General features: G+C 34.6%; 1 protein-coding gene across 24 annotated transcripts in view; it reads left to right on the top strand.

The window, feature by feature from the left end:
- Window positions 1–15084, top strand: part of FIP1L1 (factor interacting with PAPOLA and CPSF1) — an 82507-nt gene that overhangs the window by 45812 nt on the left and 21611 nt on the right. For all 24 annotated transcript variants that reach the window (XM_016951736.4, XM_016951730.4, XM_016951733.4 and 21 more), the window contains 2 exons: window positions 2624–2717; window positions 4779–4935. In XM_016951736.4, the coding sequence (XP_016807225.1) occupies window positions 2624–2717; window positions 4779–4935 (251 nt within the window). The remainder of the gene's footprint in view (window positions 1–2623; window positions 2718–4778; window positions 4936–15084) is intronic.

Below are 15084 nucleotides of genomic sequence, written 5' to 3'. Positions count from 1 at the left end.
ACACCCAGAGTGGTTAGTTTCTTAGCTTTTTACTAGATGATTGAGTCCAATATGGAGAAGAGGATTTTGATAATAGCATTAGCTGTCTACCTTACTGAACAAGTTTGTTGGCCTAATCAAACCTACGCTTTGGGGAACTCTTAAGTTACAGTAGATTTCCTCATAGGGAAACTCTATTAAATCTTCTTAAGCAATGAAAGAAAAAGCTGTCCATTAAGAACTTCCGTGGAATAATATGGTTCAATATTTTTTTCCATAATGTGGCATCAGAATAATATTAGATTTTTAAATTATTTGTCAGTGTTAAGATATTATGTGCTTTTTGTTGCTGTGGTACATACTGTGTGTCTTATCATAAAACATTTTGGAACAAAACGGTAAGCTTCATTTATATGATTAAAGTAAATCAGTTTATGTGGTTAAAAATACGGGCACAAGGAGATGTTTTGAAAATGTGGAGAATTGTAATTTTCTGAACTCCCTTTAGGGATATATACTTGTTAAGGCTGATTTCTCAGTTATATGTTTTTAGAAACATAGTATTTGCCATTTTGAATCTTTAATGATTAAAAACAATCAATTTAAAGTTGAAAAAAACTAATTAGACTTCTGACCATATTTAAGGTACATTTTAAGAGGTGAATACTTCCATGTGTCCCAGACTTTTTGAAAACTAGAGATCCTCAGAAATAAATGGTAAAAGACAGGCCATAGAAAATTTTCCCCTCAACAGGAAAGTTATATCTAGATCTAATTTTTACCACTTTTAACAATTTGGAGAATTTGCTATCTGACTTGCAAGTCCAAACAAATTTGGTAGAATTTGTTCTTGATGGGAATAAACTTAAAAATGCAAAGGAGAGAGTCCAGTGATTGGCAAGAGAAAATAGTAGAAAAGGAAATAGAGCGAAAATAAAAATTTTGACAATGGAGGGCAGCAATTAACAGAGAGGAAATTACAGCCTCAGAATGCACACCTGTATTTAGTAGGATGTTGGAATATGAAATGTTCGTATATCAGGGCTGATGGCATGTGCTTTGATAATGCAGTCATGGTGGGCATAGCTTTGCAATTTAAATTATAGGGAAGAAATGGAAGCAATATTTGTTTTATTGTAGAGATATTTGGATTTTTGTAACATGTGAATATTAAGATCTTTCCCCAGCTATATTGGAGGATATGTTAATCCTCCAATGAAATCATTCATGATCTTTGGGATCATGAGGAAATCTAGGAAGTCAGTGACTCAGGCATTAAATTAGAAAGGCTTGAACATTTTTAAATTGTACTAAAATTATAGAGAAGGGAAGTCTTAAGTGGGCAACGGATGGTAAGTGGGAACTGACTATGTACTTGAAAACATTTCAGATGTCATGATGTGCTTTGTATAGGGCTGTCTTTGTTGGCACAAAATAATTTGTGGAGTGTTTCAAGGTCTACTTGAGATAAACTCTTACTAACTCATGATTTCCAGAAAAGTCTTAAATTCCTCAAAGGTCTTGCTGGAAGGAAACCTAGCTCAAGGGGAGGGGAGGTCTATAGTCTTTGGGATTAGAAAGACTCAGGTTTGAAAGTTAGTTTTGCTATTTAATTCATGCTTGTGTCAGTGATTTCACTTTGGACCATGGCTTGTCTCTAACAAGTATACAGTAATTTTTCAGTTTTTGTGAAGTTTAGATATAATGGGTTTGGCATCCAACCTATGGTAGCTGCTGTTATTTGTCATTTTAGGAGCCTAATCTAGTGACTGTGGAAGGATCTATGGTATTTTAATTGTTTTGCTTCTATAAAGTTTTAAAGGCAGTATTGTTCAGAACTGAAATATAGATGAAGAGAAATTCATCTAATTTGCATCCACTTTTCATTGCCTATTTCTCCAAGTGACTTCTATATCATCTTAGGCATGCATACTTTTGTAAAGTCCTTTATCTGCATAATAGCTTTTAACATTATTTTAATTATTTAAAATACAACTTACTAGGTTTTTCTCTTAAATTTATAGCATTGTTTTATGATAGACTATTTTTCCATATCCTTATAAACTTTAAAAAGATTGTAGAGGTGAGGCGAGTATTTAAATATTTGAATTTTTCTATCTAAATGCAAGTTATCAGAAATGGCAAACTGGTTCTTTTTTTATGTTTTTTAACACTTGGAATATATCACAAGGAAAATATCTTGTGTATGTTAAAATGAGCATTATTTTCAGGCCTTTTTGGGGAATACTTAAAGTTTCTGTAATAGAGCTGTAGTATGTGTTACAATTGTAGTGGTCCCAAAATTTCCATTTGTCTAGCATTTGCTGTCTTATTTAATTTCACAAGGATAAATTTATTTGGAGACTACTAAAACTAGTAAGTGTAGAAGAGCTCTACAGAGACTTAAAACTTAACATTATGATCATTGTTGGGTATGTTGGTTCTAGCTTGTTTATTAATAAAAATTTTTATGACAATGCAAAGTAGTGAGCTTAAACTCAGGGATATTTTTCAATGTGTATTGTGATCTGGTTTTATTTTAAAATTTATTGCAAACACATTTTGTTTTTATTTCTCACTGCTTTTATTATTTTTTAAGCATCTAATTAGGTGAAACTGAATTGATTCAATTTTTATGTTACAGGAGATTACCTGGGGCAATTGATGTTATCGGTCAGACTATAACTATCAGCCGAGTAGAAGGAAGGCGACGGGCAAATGAGAACAGCAACATACAGGTTTAGTATTTTAAAATAAATAATTTTCTTTAACTGGAGGATGATATCAGCATTATAATTTAATTTATTCAGTAGATAGTCATAGTGCTATGCTGTGTTTTAGGTGATACAAAGAGATTTAAAATGTGGAACCAGTCATTTATTATAAAGGCATTTCCAGTTAGAATTTATAATCTCTGAATCTTTTTTTAATAGGGTTTTTTTTCTTTTCCTTGGTAGAAACATAGTACAGGTTGAGTATCTCTTATCTAAAATGCTTGGGACCAGAAGTGTATCAGATTTTTAAATTTTTGGATTTTGAAATGTTCATATGTATGTAATCTTAGAGATGAGACCCAAGTCTAAACATGAAATTTATGTCTCATAAATAAGTTATTTAATTTGTTATAATGATTTGTTAATTTATGATAATCTTTTTTCCTTTGGCAACCCTGAGTAAACTGTGTAGTGGGCCTGAGTTTTGATTGTGATCCATCACATATGAGGTTGGGTGTGGAATTTTCCACTTGTGATAAAATGTTGATGCTCAAAATGTTTCGGATTTTAGAGCATTTCAGATTTCAGATTTTTGGATTAGGAATACTCAACTTGTATATAGGTTTACTGAATGAAAAATAAAAGACCACCAGTGATTTTACCACCTAAAGATAACCACATCTGGTACATCTCTTGATACTAAGCAAAATTGGGATACTATTATAATTATATTTCTGTGTATACTTTTTTCCCCATCTAAAATTATCATTTGTATGTTTTCATATTCTTAAAATATGATTAAAATATCTTCATGATAGCTTCATTGGATAAATATACCATGATTTATTTAATGTGACATTTCTGGAGGTGGCGTAGAGCTGCTTTGTTTTTAGGTGAAAAATTGAGGGGAGATAAATTATCAGTAAGTTGGATAATTAATGTTAGAAATTTAATAACTGAGACTTCCAGCTATTCAGTTTGGCCATACTTTTTTTCATTATTTATTCCTATTTTCTGAGTCCTTTTAAAAATGTCCAGAGCACTTTATTCTTACCTTTGATAAGTTGATCATGTAAAATATTCCTTTTAGCATCTTTAAAGGCAAATCATTTCTATAGTGGAAGATGTTAGTCCATTTTTCCTTTCCCCTTACCATTAAAATGCCACGATTTCTCAAAATAAATACTTTAAGAAATAGCGTATCAGCATAAGCCCTACAAAAAACACTGCACTTAAATGTAGGAAGTGTTAATGGAAAGAGGGATTGTATGTTTAAAAGATTGCTTTAGTCAGCAAGGATCTGAGAAGTATAAATTAAATATACAACATTATGTTGGCTGTCTTTCCCAAATTTATTTACACATCCTTGGGGAGCTTATCAAAAATCCAGATTTTGAGGTGCCACTTTGCTTGTTTTATTTCAGTAGGTTTGGGGTGCTTCTTATGGTGCCTGTCCCTTAACCTGTTCACACAAAGAAGCATTTTGCAAACATTGCTTTATTTTTCAAGAATAAACCCTGGTCTTAAAGTTACAAGGCTCACATGATAAAGTTACTTACATATCTTGCTGCCTATTGCTTGCAGTCTGTTGACACATGCCTGACAGTTTCTTACTTTGCAACCTGGTGATGACAGGCCCTTGTACAGTGAATGTCTGACCTGCTGCCATGTTAATTTCTTAAGGCCAGTGTCTGTGATTAATGATTACATTGCCTTAATTGAATACTTCAACTTTTGTTGGGTGACAAAGATAATACTTGTTAAATGATCTTTATGAAGTACTTTTTTCTTGTGTGGAGTGTTTGTATTAATTACTTTTTATTAAGAAATTTTTGGTAATGATCCAGTTGTTTTTTCTTAAGATTTGAATATGCACATTTTTAAAACTGTATGTGTGTGTATACTCACATAGGCATATGTATACACATATCACACATGTAGAACTATTACTCTCCCCCCAAAAATACATATATGTGAATTAAACTACCTTTTACTTTGTTTCTTAGATTAAATGAAATTAATTTACTAAGATTAATCTTACATAATATTTATGCATCTGTTTAATTAACTGTGCTCTAATTTTAGGTCCTTTCTGAAAGATCTGCTACTGAAGTAGACAACAATTTTAGCAAACCACCTCCGTTTTTCCCTCCAGGAGCTCCTCCCACTCACCTTCCACCTCCTCCATTTCTTCCACCTCCTCCGACTGTCAGCACTGCTCCACCTCTGATTCCACCACCGGGTAAATAGTACATAAGACATTTGACTTTGAAAGAAAAATAGCTTGCGAGTGTTTTTTAAAATTTTTGACAATTAAAATAATATCTTGATCACATTTCATTAAAAGTAATAGATATAATACTTATCTTCAACAGATTCACACTGAAACCGATATATATATGTTTATTGCTATTTCAATATAGGAAAGAGACGGTGTTCTAAAATTAAGAAGAATATACAGATACCAATCTTGTGATTCAAAAATATGATAATGATCCCCAAACTTAAGTTGCTAATAGAATATGTATAAATCCATACTCAGTTACAAACTTTACCAGTGTTAATTTGTTTTGAAAAAAACATTAAAAGATACTTTCAGGATGGGAGTAGATCAAAAAATTACATCTTGCGAAGAGATTGATTAATATTTCAGTCTGGTCTTCTTCTGTATACCGGTTTCCTTTTAGGAGACTGCTACTGGGTGCCTGGTATTTATTTCTTTTAAACAAAAGTAAATGTTGATCATATTTTTAGCTACTTTTGATTACAATTAAAAACCAGGTTAGTGGTGATAGAGAAGAAACTCACAAATAATTCCCAAATTTTATTTTTATTTGAATTTTTCATCGGGTTGCCTTTCTTACTTTGTTTTTAACCTTTATCTGCCTTAACCAAGTTTTTATGAAACTAGCAAGATTGATTGAGATAATAATTACTTCTTCCCAGGGAGAAAGGTAGTAGTAAATGATGAAAAAATAGCTGCTTGTCCTCATCAGGGCAACATGAAAGACGTATGTTAGGCTTTACTTCCTATTAATAAAATCAGTTTATACTAGAGAGCCATGTACTCTCACTCACTTTTATTTGCAAGAGAGCTGTCTTTGTTTTAAGGTGCCAGTTGTGATCCAAGTACAGAACCAAATCCAGGGTCTGAATAGTCCTTCCCTAACATATTCATCCTTGGCCTCTAAATGTCAGCCACTGCTTCTGTCTTTCATCCTCAGTGCCTTTGATTTCCTTCCACTGTCACCTCTACTCTCAAAAAGTATGAGAAAAATATGAAAAAATGACTTATGGCTTTAGAGGGTCTGTTGTCTCAAAAATAGTGGAAGGAAGAGGTTGGAATATAGGTTAGAGGTCCTTATTCCAGACAACATTAGTATTTCTAATTTCAGTGAATTTCTTGTTCCAACAAATAGATTGAGCAGAAACGACTCATTAGTTGGGATTGACTTGTGGTTCTTGTGTCTTTAATATGCTGAGTATTAACCAAATGAAAGAGGACTTAGGTGATTCAAAATGAGGACTTCTGTGATTTCTATGTGAATCCTTTGTCCTCTGAAAAATAATTAGATAAATAAAAGGTAGAAATAATTAATGTTTCAACATATTTGATTAATGATACTAAAAAAATTATTAATGTTTGTGGTACTCTGTTGGATTCCTTTGTAATATTACTTAAACTTTACTAGGTAGTGATTTGAAATAATTTTCTTTTTTTAATTCTTAAAACTTTTTAAAAATTTTATTTTTGACAGTAATACTTGTATATGTTTATGGGGTACAATGTGATGTTTTGATTATGTCTACATTGTAGTAAATCAAGTTAATATATTCATCACCTCACATACTTAACATTTTTTTGTGGAGAGAACATTCTGAAATCTAGCAGTTTTGAAATATACGGTTATTAATTATAGTCACCATGCTGTACAGTAGAGCTCCAAAACTTGTTTTTCTCATTTTACTGAAACTTTTGTATCCTTTGAAAATCATCTCCCCTACCTCACCCATGGCCCCCAGCCTCTGGTAACCACCATTTTACTCTCTGCTTCTATGAGTTGGATCATATAAGCGAGATTGTGCAGTAATTGTCTCTCTGTGCCTGGCTTATTTCACTTAGCACAGTGTCCTCCAGGTTCATGCATGTTGTCACAAATGACAGAATGAAAGGATTTCCTTATTTACGACTATAGTATATCCCCAGATGGCTAACATTTTGTATGTTCAGTACTAATTATTAAAGTAAGTAGGACAGAGTTGGTATGAATTAATGACAACAAATACTTAGCTGGTATAAGAATATTCGAAACTCCGTAGAATATTGCTACAGAGGTAATTGCTACACATAGGCAGTAGCATTATCTGGAAGTTTACTTTTTTTTCAAAATGATAAAATTACTTTTTTTTTTTTTTTTTTGAGACAGGTTCTCACTCTTTCGCCCAGGCTGGAGTGCAGTGGTGCGGTCTCAGCTCACTGCATCCTCCACCTCCCAGGCTCAAGTGATCCTCCTGCCGCAGAGTAGCTGGTACTACAGGCGTGTGCCACCATACCCGGCATTTTTGTATTTTTTGTAGAGATGGTGTTTCGCCATGTCCAGGCTGGTCTTGAACTCCTGACCTCAAGCAATCTGCCCTCCTCGGCCTCCCAAAGTACTGGCATTACAGGCATGAACCACTACCCCTGACCATTTCTTTTTCATGTAACCTTTGTTCATAAGTATAACAAATCTTTGAAGAGTGTTTAGGTTATTAATGACATTATACTATAGAGTGCAGCTAATTACTTTTCTGTTGCTTAATCTATTTTTCTACTTAATTCTCAGCTACATGCTTTCCATATTTTAAAATCGAGATTTCCTTTTATGTTTATTCTTGGTTTACATTTCTATGCTCTTCTGTCAACATTTAATGAGTGCAGATTCAAATGAATTCTAATGCTGGTTTAAGGAGTACCTAACTGGTATATGTGCTGAGCAGGATACCAGTTCATTAAAACCAAATATTTGAAGTTGAGACTCTCTGAATTGCTCCTTACTTTTAGTAGAACGTGAGCTGTTGGGAGCGTACAGGCTATGTATTTCTATCTATGTTTCCCTACAGTTTTAGTCAAGTGGTCTTGTACGTACTTGGCATTCCCTAATGTGTTTGCTAATTGAGTTAACGACAGATTTATGTATCCATAACACCAAAGATGATTTTCGGATTTATACCTGGTACGTTCAATCAGGATGGGCACTGGCTCTGAATAACAGTACGGCTGCATAGATATATGCCAGCTGCCATGCTTAAAGCTGTGGTTTTCAGTTACCCTCTACCACAGAACCACATGATTACACTATGTTCCGTAGTTTGTTGTAATTTAAATCACCTTAAGAATCATAAGCAGCTAATGAAAGAAAGCTATGATTCAGGATTCTTTTTAAAGTATTGCCTTAAAAGATATTCCATTTTTCTTAGATAAACTGTCTTGTTTTTTGCTTTCTTCAAAAATAATCAAAAGAAAATGGAAAAACATTTTTTTAAAGAATTAATTTAAATGTATTTTAATGTTGCCTTTTTAACATTAGACTTCTAATTTTTTTAAAAGTAAAGTCCAAAATATGATGAGATAAGTATAGTAATGATATTTTATTCTCATATTTTAGGATGCTACTAGATTTTTGTTTTGTTTTGTTTTTAAATAAATAGGGTGACCATACATCCAGATTTGCCTGGAAGAGTCCTACTTTATACCTTCTATCCCAGCATAATTATTATTATTCATTCTTAGAAAGAAATTCCCTGGTTTAGATGATACAATTTCTGATTGACTCTTGGAAATTTACAGAGGTCTTATTGCATAAGTAGATAAGTTACTGTTTAACAATTATAAGGTGTTAGAGATAACTCTCATTTGAAGGACTTTTAATGTCAAATAGTTCACAGAAGAGGAGAAATGTATTGCCCCCTCTCACCCTTAAACACACACCTGCAAACATATATGAAACTTTGCTAGTAACACAGAGAGGACAAAGTATTTCTGGCCATAATAGATTTGTATGAAGAGTAGAGGAGATTTATGTATTAGAATACAACAAAGAAGGAAGAGATGTCTGGAAGTGCAAAAGCATTTATCGTGGTTCCCTGCAGCCATACTAACAGTAGCTTGAAAACAAATACTGGGCCAGGCACGGTGGCTCATACCTGTAATTTCAGCATTTTGGGAGGCTGAGGCAGGAGGATCACCTGAGGTCAGAAGTTCAAGATCAGCCTGGCCAACATGGTGAAACTCCATCTTTACTAAAAATATGAAAAAATTAGCTGGGTGTGGTGGCATACACCTGTAGTCCTGGCTACTTAGGAGGCTGAGGCAGGAGAATCACTTGAACCCAGGAGACAGAGGTTGCAGTGAGCCGAGATCACACCATTGCACTCCAGCCTGGGCGACAAGAGCGAAACTCCATCTCAAAAAAAAAAAAAAAAAAAGAAAGAAAACAAATACTGGCTAATTTAGTTCTTCTATAATATCCAGAAAATCTGTTATTTCATTTTCTCGTGAATCAGAAAATAGTTTCCATTGTATTAAGTTTTTTCAGAAATACATTAGAGTGGTTTCATGCTTTTTCTGAGTAATAATAGATATAATAGCTAATACTTATTGAATGCTCACTTTTCAGGGTACTATTCTGAGTACATTCCATGTGTTAACTCATTTGATTCTTGAACAATATCTGAAGTAGATGATATTCTAATTTTGCACTGAGGAAGCGGGGACCTAAGTCATCTGAGTAATAGCTAGAAAATAGTAAAACCAGAATTCTAACCCAGGCAGTTTTGCTTGAAAGCCTGTTTTCTTTATTAACTATGTTGAAATGAATCAGTACCTATATCCAGAAAATCGTATTATTGGATTACGTGTATTTGTCACAGTCCTAGAAACTTTTTTTTTTTAAAGCATTTCTCTGATGTTGAAGTACATGCATACGTATTTGTGGGTAGGGAAGTTAGGGAGATTATAAGGAACAGTCATCACATTTTTGAAAATCTGAATAAGGTTTTTACTGGTTTGCCTGCCTTGTGTTAAGAAGTCTGTGTTTAGCTGAAGTCAGTTTTGAAATATTTGTTTATTGGAAGAAAAACCGTAAAACTGAAAGTATTAATGTTATAGGGTAGGTGATTTTGTGTGTTTGTTTATTGTGGTAAAATACAATATATTTGTCATTTTAGCCATTTATAAATATGTAGTTCATTGGCATTAAATACATTCACAATGTTATGTAACCACCATGAGCTGTACCTAAAACTTTTTCATCATCACCAGTGAAAACTCTGTGCCCACTAAACTCCTTCCCTCCTAAGGATAGCCCCTGTAACCTCTATTCTACTTTTTGTCTCTATGAGTTTCCTTATTCTAGGTACCTCATATAAGTGGAATCATGCATTTGTCTATCTGTGTCTGACTTACTTTGTTTCTAAAATAATAGAATTTAATTAATGATTGTGAGCTAACTTTATGGTAGGCTTTAATTTAGGCTTTTAAATGTTAATTTACTTCAGTGTCATCATATTTGATGTTCTTTTTTTTTTTTTTTTTTTGTAGTGGAGTTTACTGTAGAATAGAAGGCAAATTCAGTTAAACTCATTTGTTTTTGTATGAACTCTTATCAGCCTCAAATGACTAGTTCTGTGGGTCTTGGGAACAATTGGAATGTAGCCCAGTAGTGGAATTCTGCTGAGTTGAAGAAGGGTCTTTGCTTTACTGAGATATAGCCCAACTACTCTGGACCACAAACCAGGCATCCCTGCTTTTAAAGTTAGCTATAGGGTTTAACTGTTTATCTGGATACCAGATGTGTAGGATTCTGCATTTTAGAAAGAAGTAGATTTCTTCCTAAAAGACTGTTGTCTTGTATCAGTGTCTGGCTAATCATCTAGTACTACTAATTTCATGAACTTTAAAATCTTATTTATTCCTTAAATATGTTAATTTTGGGTTAGGGATGATATATAGGAATCGGGTCAGGGGGTGGGGGCGGGTGGCGAGTTGCTCATATCTAGGGTCATTCTGCATTTCCTCTAAGTCCTGCATTCTCATTAGATTATTTTTCTGTTAGCAGTCTGGTTCTTTAGCACAGCAGTTCTCAAAACTTTTTGGTTACGTCTTCTTTAAACTCTTTAAAATTACTGCAGATCCCATAGAGCTTCTACTTATGTATGTTTTATCTGTTTTTTAATATTAGAAGTTAAAACTGAGAAATTAAAATATTAGAGATATGTATAATACACTCATTACATGTTAACATTTTTAAATTTCTTATGAAAAATAACTGTACTTTTCCTAGAATAATTTTAAAAATTTAGTGGGAAGTGGTCTTATTTTATGCTTTTGGAAATCTCTTTACTATGTGGCTTAGTAGAAAAAGCTGGTTTCTCCTGTTTGTTTTCACATTAAATCTATTGTGATATCACGAGTTATGTGGCCCCTGGAAACTCCACTGTAAGAGAATGAGCATGAAAAAGGCAAATAACATCTTAGTAAATTTTTTTTTTTTTTTTGAGATGGAGTTTTGTTCTTGTTGCCCAGGCTGGAGTACAGTGGCACTATCTCAGCTCACTGCAACCTCTGCCTCCCAGGTTCAAGCGATTCTCCTGCCTCAGCCTCCCGAGCAGCTGGGATTACCAGCATGTACTGCCACACCTGGCTAATTTTGTAATTTTAGAGATGGGGTTTCTCCATGTTGGTCAGGCTGGTCTTGAACTCCTGACCTCAAGTGATCCACCCACCTCGGCTTCCCAAAGTGCTGGGATTACAGGCGTGAGCCGCTGCGCCTGGCCACAGCTTAGTAAATTTATGAAAGTAGTTTTGACCTGGCAGATTCAGTAGGGTCTCAGGGACCTCCAGGAATTCCTGGACAAAACGTTGAGAACACTGCTTTGGCAGAAGCTTGGCCTGTATTGGATGAATATTATCAGTGCCCTTGAGGAAGTACACTTTTATCCCTTTAATTGAGAAACTAGTTTATGACTATAATGTTTATTAAGCTAATTTTATAATACCATGGATTTTTGGTCTTACTCAACAGATTACCTCAAATTAACTGGCACTGTTTGCCAGAAATGTAAGCATTTTCCAGAGTTACCATTAAAAAAGAATTCCTTAAAGTTTTTGAAAACTGTATTTATTCTTGTGTTTTTCTATATTCAATTTAAAAAGCCTGCCTATCAGTGTTTTCAGTAAATTCAAAACAGAGAGCAATGCTAATTATCTATAATAAATAGAATTTTCTGGCACAATTAAAATTTATTTAAATGTAAATTTAATAGAGATTAAAAGCTTTCTTAGGATGTTGATTTTTGAATGTGCTTTCTCCTCCAGGATGCACCCTTTATAATAGTTACATTTTGAATACATCATTGACACCACATTTTGTTGAATCTAATTACAGTTTAATTTGTGCCTTCTGCTTACACTGCTCTTTCGATCGTCTCATGATTATATGGAAGCTGGTAGAGATCATTTCTTTACAAGTTCTCTATTAAAAAACATAGGTATTTCTATCAAAAATGTTTTGTGTAAGATAGAAGTTTATCTTCTGTAGGCTTTAGATTTTATAAAATAGAAGAGTAACAGATCCTAATAAAGGTAACATAGTTTGTCCATTTTATAGTGTATGTAAAATTACCTTTTTTACCTTTTAGACATGAAGTATGCTGGTAAATTTTTGGTTACTTTGTTGTGTGACCGTACCACTTTTTAACCCTTTTTTCTTTTCTTAAAAATAACTTAAATCTTTTTTTGCACCTTGTAATTGTTTTAATTATGAAATAATGGTTTTGCCATATTCTTTCTACATTCTGGTTTGTATTTAAGGGTGGATGGTAGATGAGATGATACACACGTGTGTGCGTATGTTTTTGTTTGTGTTGAATTTTTAAAATCCTGATACATAGAAACGCATTTCTGGTAGAAGGTGATATTTAAAGATTTTTGTAAACCTTGGCCTTTTCTACTCATTTTGAGTAAAACTTCTGAACTTGATGGCTTTGAAATACAAGTCATGAGACTTAAGGAAAGTGATCAAGTTTATCTGTTTCTTAAATAATAGTGCCGACGGAACTTGGAATTTACTAGTGAGAAATAGGAAGTGTAGTTTACATATTCTGCCATTTTTTTCCTTTCATGTGAATTTGAATAGAGAAAAGATAGATGGTTATTGCATGTATTGGTTTTCTACTGCCGTATAACAAGTTACTCCAGAATGTAGTGGCTTAAAACAACATACATTTATTATTGAACAGTTTTCATGGGTCAGGAATCTGGGACAGCTTAGCTGGATCCTCTGCTTTAAGGTCTCTCTCAGACCTCACAGTCTTCTCCAAAAGCCTGACTAAGGAAGTATTTGTCTCCAAGCTCACTCACCTCTTTGTTAAAAGGATTTTGTTTTTTTCTAGGCTGTTGGATTGACAGGGCTTCAGTTCCTCACTGGTGTAGGCGTCTTAATATGTTAGCTTGCTTAATCAAAGCATGTAAGCCAAGAAGGCAACAGAGAGGGTGCCAGTGAAATAGAAATAACTGTCTTTTGTAACCTAGTCATGGAAGTAACATCCTTTGATTTTTTTTTGTGTGTGGTAGAAATAAGTCACAATGTCCAGCCCCCACACAGGACATAAATACCAGCAGACAGGGATCATTGAGAGCCATGTCAGAAGCTATTTTGCCTTAGTTATATAAAATTATGATAGACTACATTGAGAATGAGTTTATAGACAATCTGTTTAGTTTTTTGTGAGTGCAAAGCCCACTATTAATTTTGTGGGAATTTTTAGTATGGGTAAATTCTTTTTAATATGATGTTTAACAGGAATGCTAACTTTCTGTTTCTTTGCCTCAGTTCTTTCAATCTCCAAAATAGGATTTCAGGTCTTACCCCCACCCACTTTTACATTTAAGTGTACGTGTTATGTGCTGGAAAAATTAAGCTGGGTGTGGTGGCTCACTCCTGTAATCCCAGCACTTTGAGAGGCCAAGGCGGGTAGATTGCTTGAGTTCAGGAGTTTGAGACCAGCCTGGGCAACATGAAGAAACCCCATCTTTATAAAAAATGCAAAAATTAAGGCCAGGCATGGTTGCTCACACCTGTAATCACAGCACTTTGGGAGGCTGAGGCGGGTGGATCGCTTGAGCCCAGGAGTTTGAGACCAGCCTGGGCAACATAGCGAAACCCTGTCTCCACAAAAAATGCAAAAAAAATTAGCTGAGCATGGTGGTACACACCTGTAGTCCCAGCTACTTGGGAGGCTGAGGTGGGAGGATTGCTTTGAGCCGGGGAGGCAGAGGTTGCAGTGAGCCGTGGTCATGCCACTCACCCTACGCAACAGAGTGAGACCCTGTCTCAACCAAAAAAAAAAAAAAAAAAAAAAAAGAAATCATCTTCTCTTTTGAGAATGCCAGATGGTGTAGGCTCTCATAGTCCTTTTAAGTGTCATAGGTAGATGCTTTTGTTTCATAAAAATTCGGAATGGGATTTATTTAGTCTGTACTAAATTGCTCAGCAGTGAAATTACGAGGGAAGCTTAGAATCGGATCCAGTGATCCTCATAGTATAGTCCTGGGCCGGCAACATCATCTGGGAAATGTAGGGGAATGTAGGTTTTCTGGTCCCACGCCAGACTTACTGAATCAGAAATTCTAGGGGAAGGGCCCAGCAATCTGTGTGTTTTAAGAGACTCTCCAGGTGATTCTCATGCATGTTCAAGGTAGTTTTTATTTATTTATTTATTTATTTATTTATTTATTTTTGAGATGGAGTCTCGCTCTGTTGCCCAGGCTGGAGTGCAGTGGCGCGACCTCGGCTCACTGCAACTTCCGCCTCCTGGGTTCAAATGATTCTCCAGCCTCAGCCTCCTGAGTAGCTGGGACTACAGGTGCATGCCACCATGCTTGGCTAATTTTTTGTATTTTTAGTAGAGACAGGGTTTCACCATGTTAGCCAAGATGGTCTCCATCTCCTGACTTTGTGATCTACCTGCCTTGGCCTCTGAAAGTACTGGGATTACGGGTGTGAGCCACCGCGCCCGGCCTATGTTCAAGTTTTAATACCACTAATCTATTCAGTCTGTTAGAGCTTGAGTATTACTTTTCCAAAAGGTTTTGGCTGGCACTAGAAATCTACTTTTACTACTGTTACATACAGCTTTCCAGGAAAATCAACATTTTTTTAAACTCATTTTTCAGATAAAGGATATAGAAAAGAAACAAAATACTTTCCTTATTTAAGTCTGTTGTCTAGGTTAGGCAGCATGTGTTTGCCAGGAAGATGGAGGTGTTGGGAGGGGAAAGAAGAGGGACGTTTGAGATGAATTTTCTCTTCCCTTACACTGTTTCTCTTTTATTAAGAAAAGTCAAATA

Source organism: Pan troglodytes, chromosome 3 (assembly GCF_028858775.2).
Source record: "Pan troglodytes isolate AG18354 chromosome 3, NHGRI_mPanTro3-v2.0_pri, whole genome shotgun sequence".
Lineage (NCBI taxonomy): Eukaryota > Metazoa > Chordata > Mammalia > Primates > Hominidae > Pan > Pan troglodytes.
This window is presented reverse-complemented; position numbering and strand designations above follow the sequence as displayed.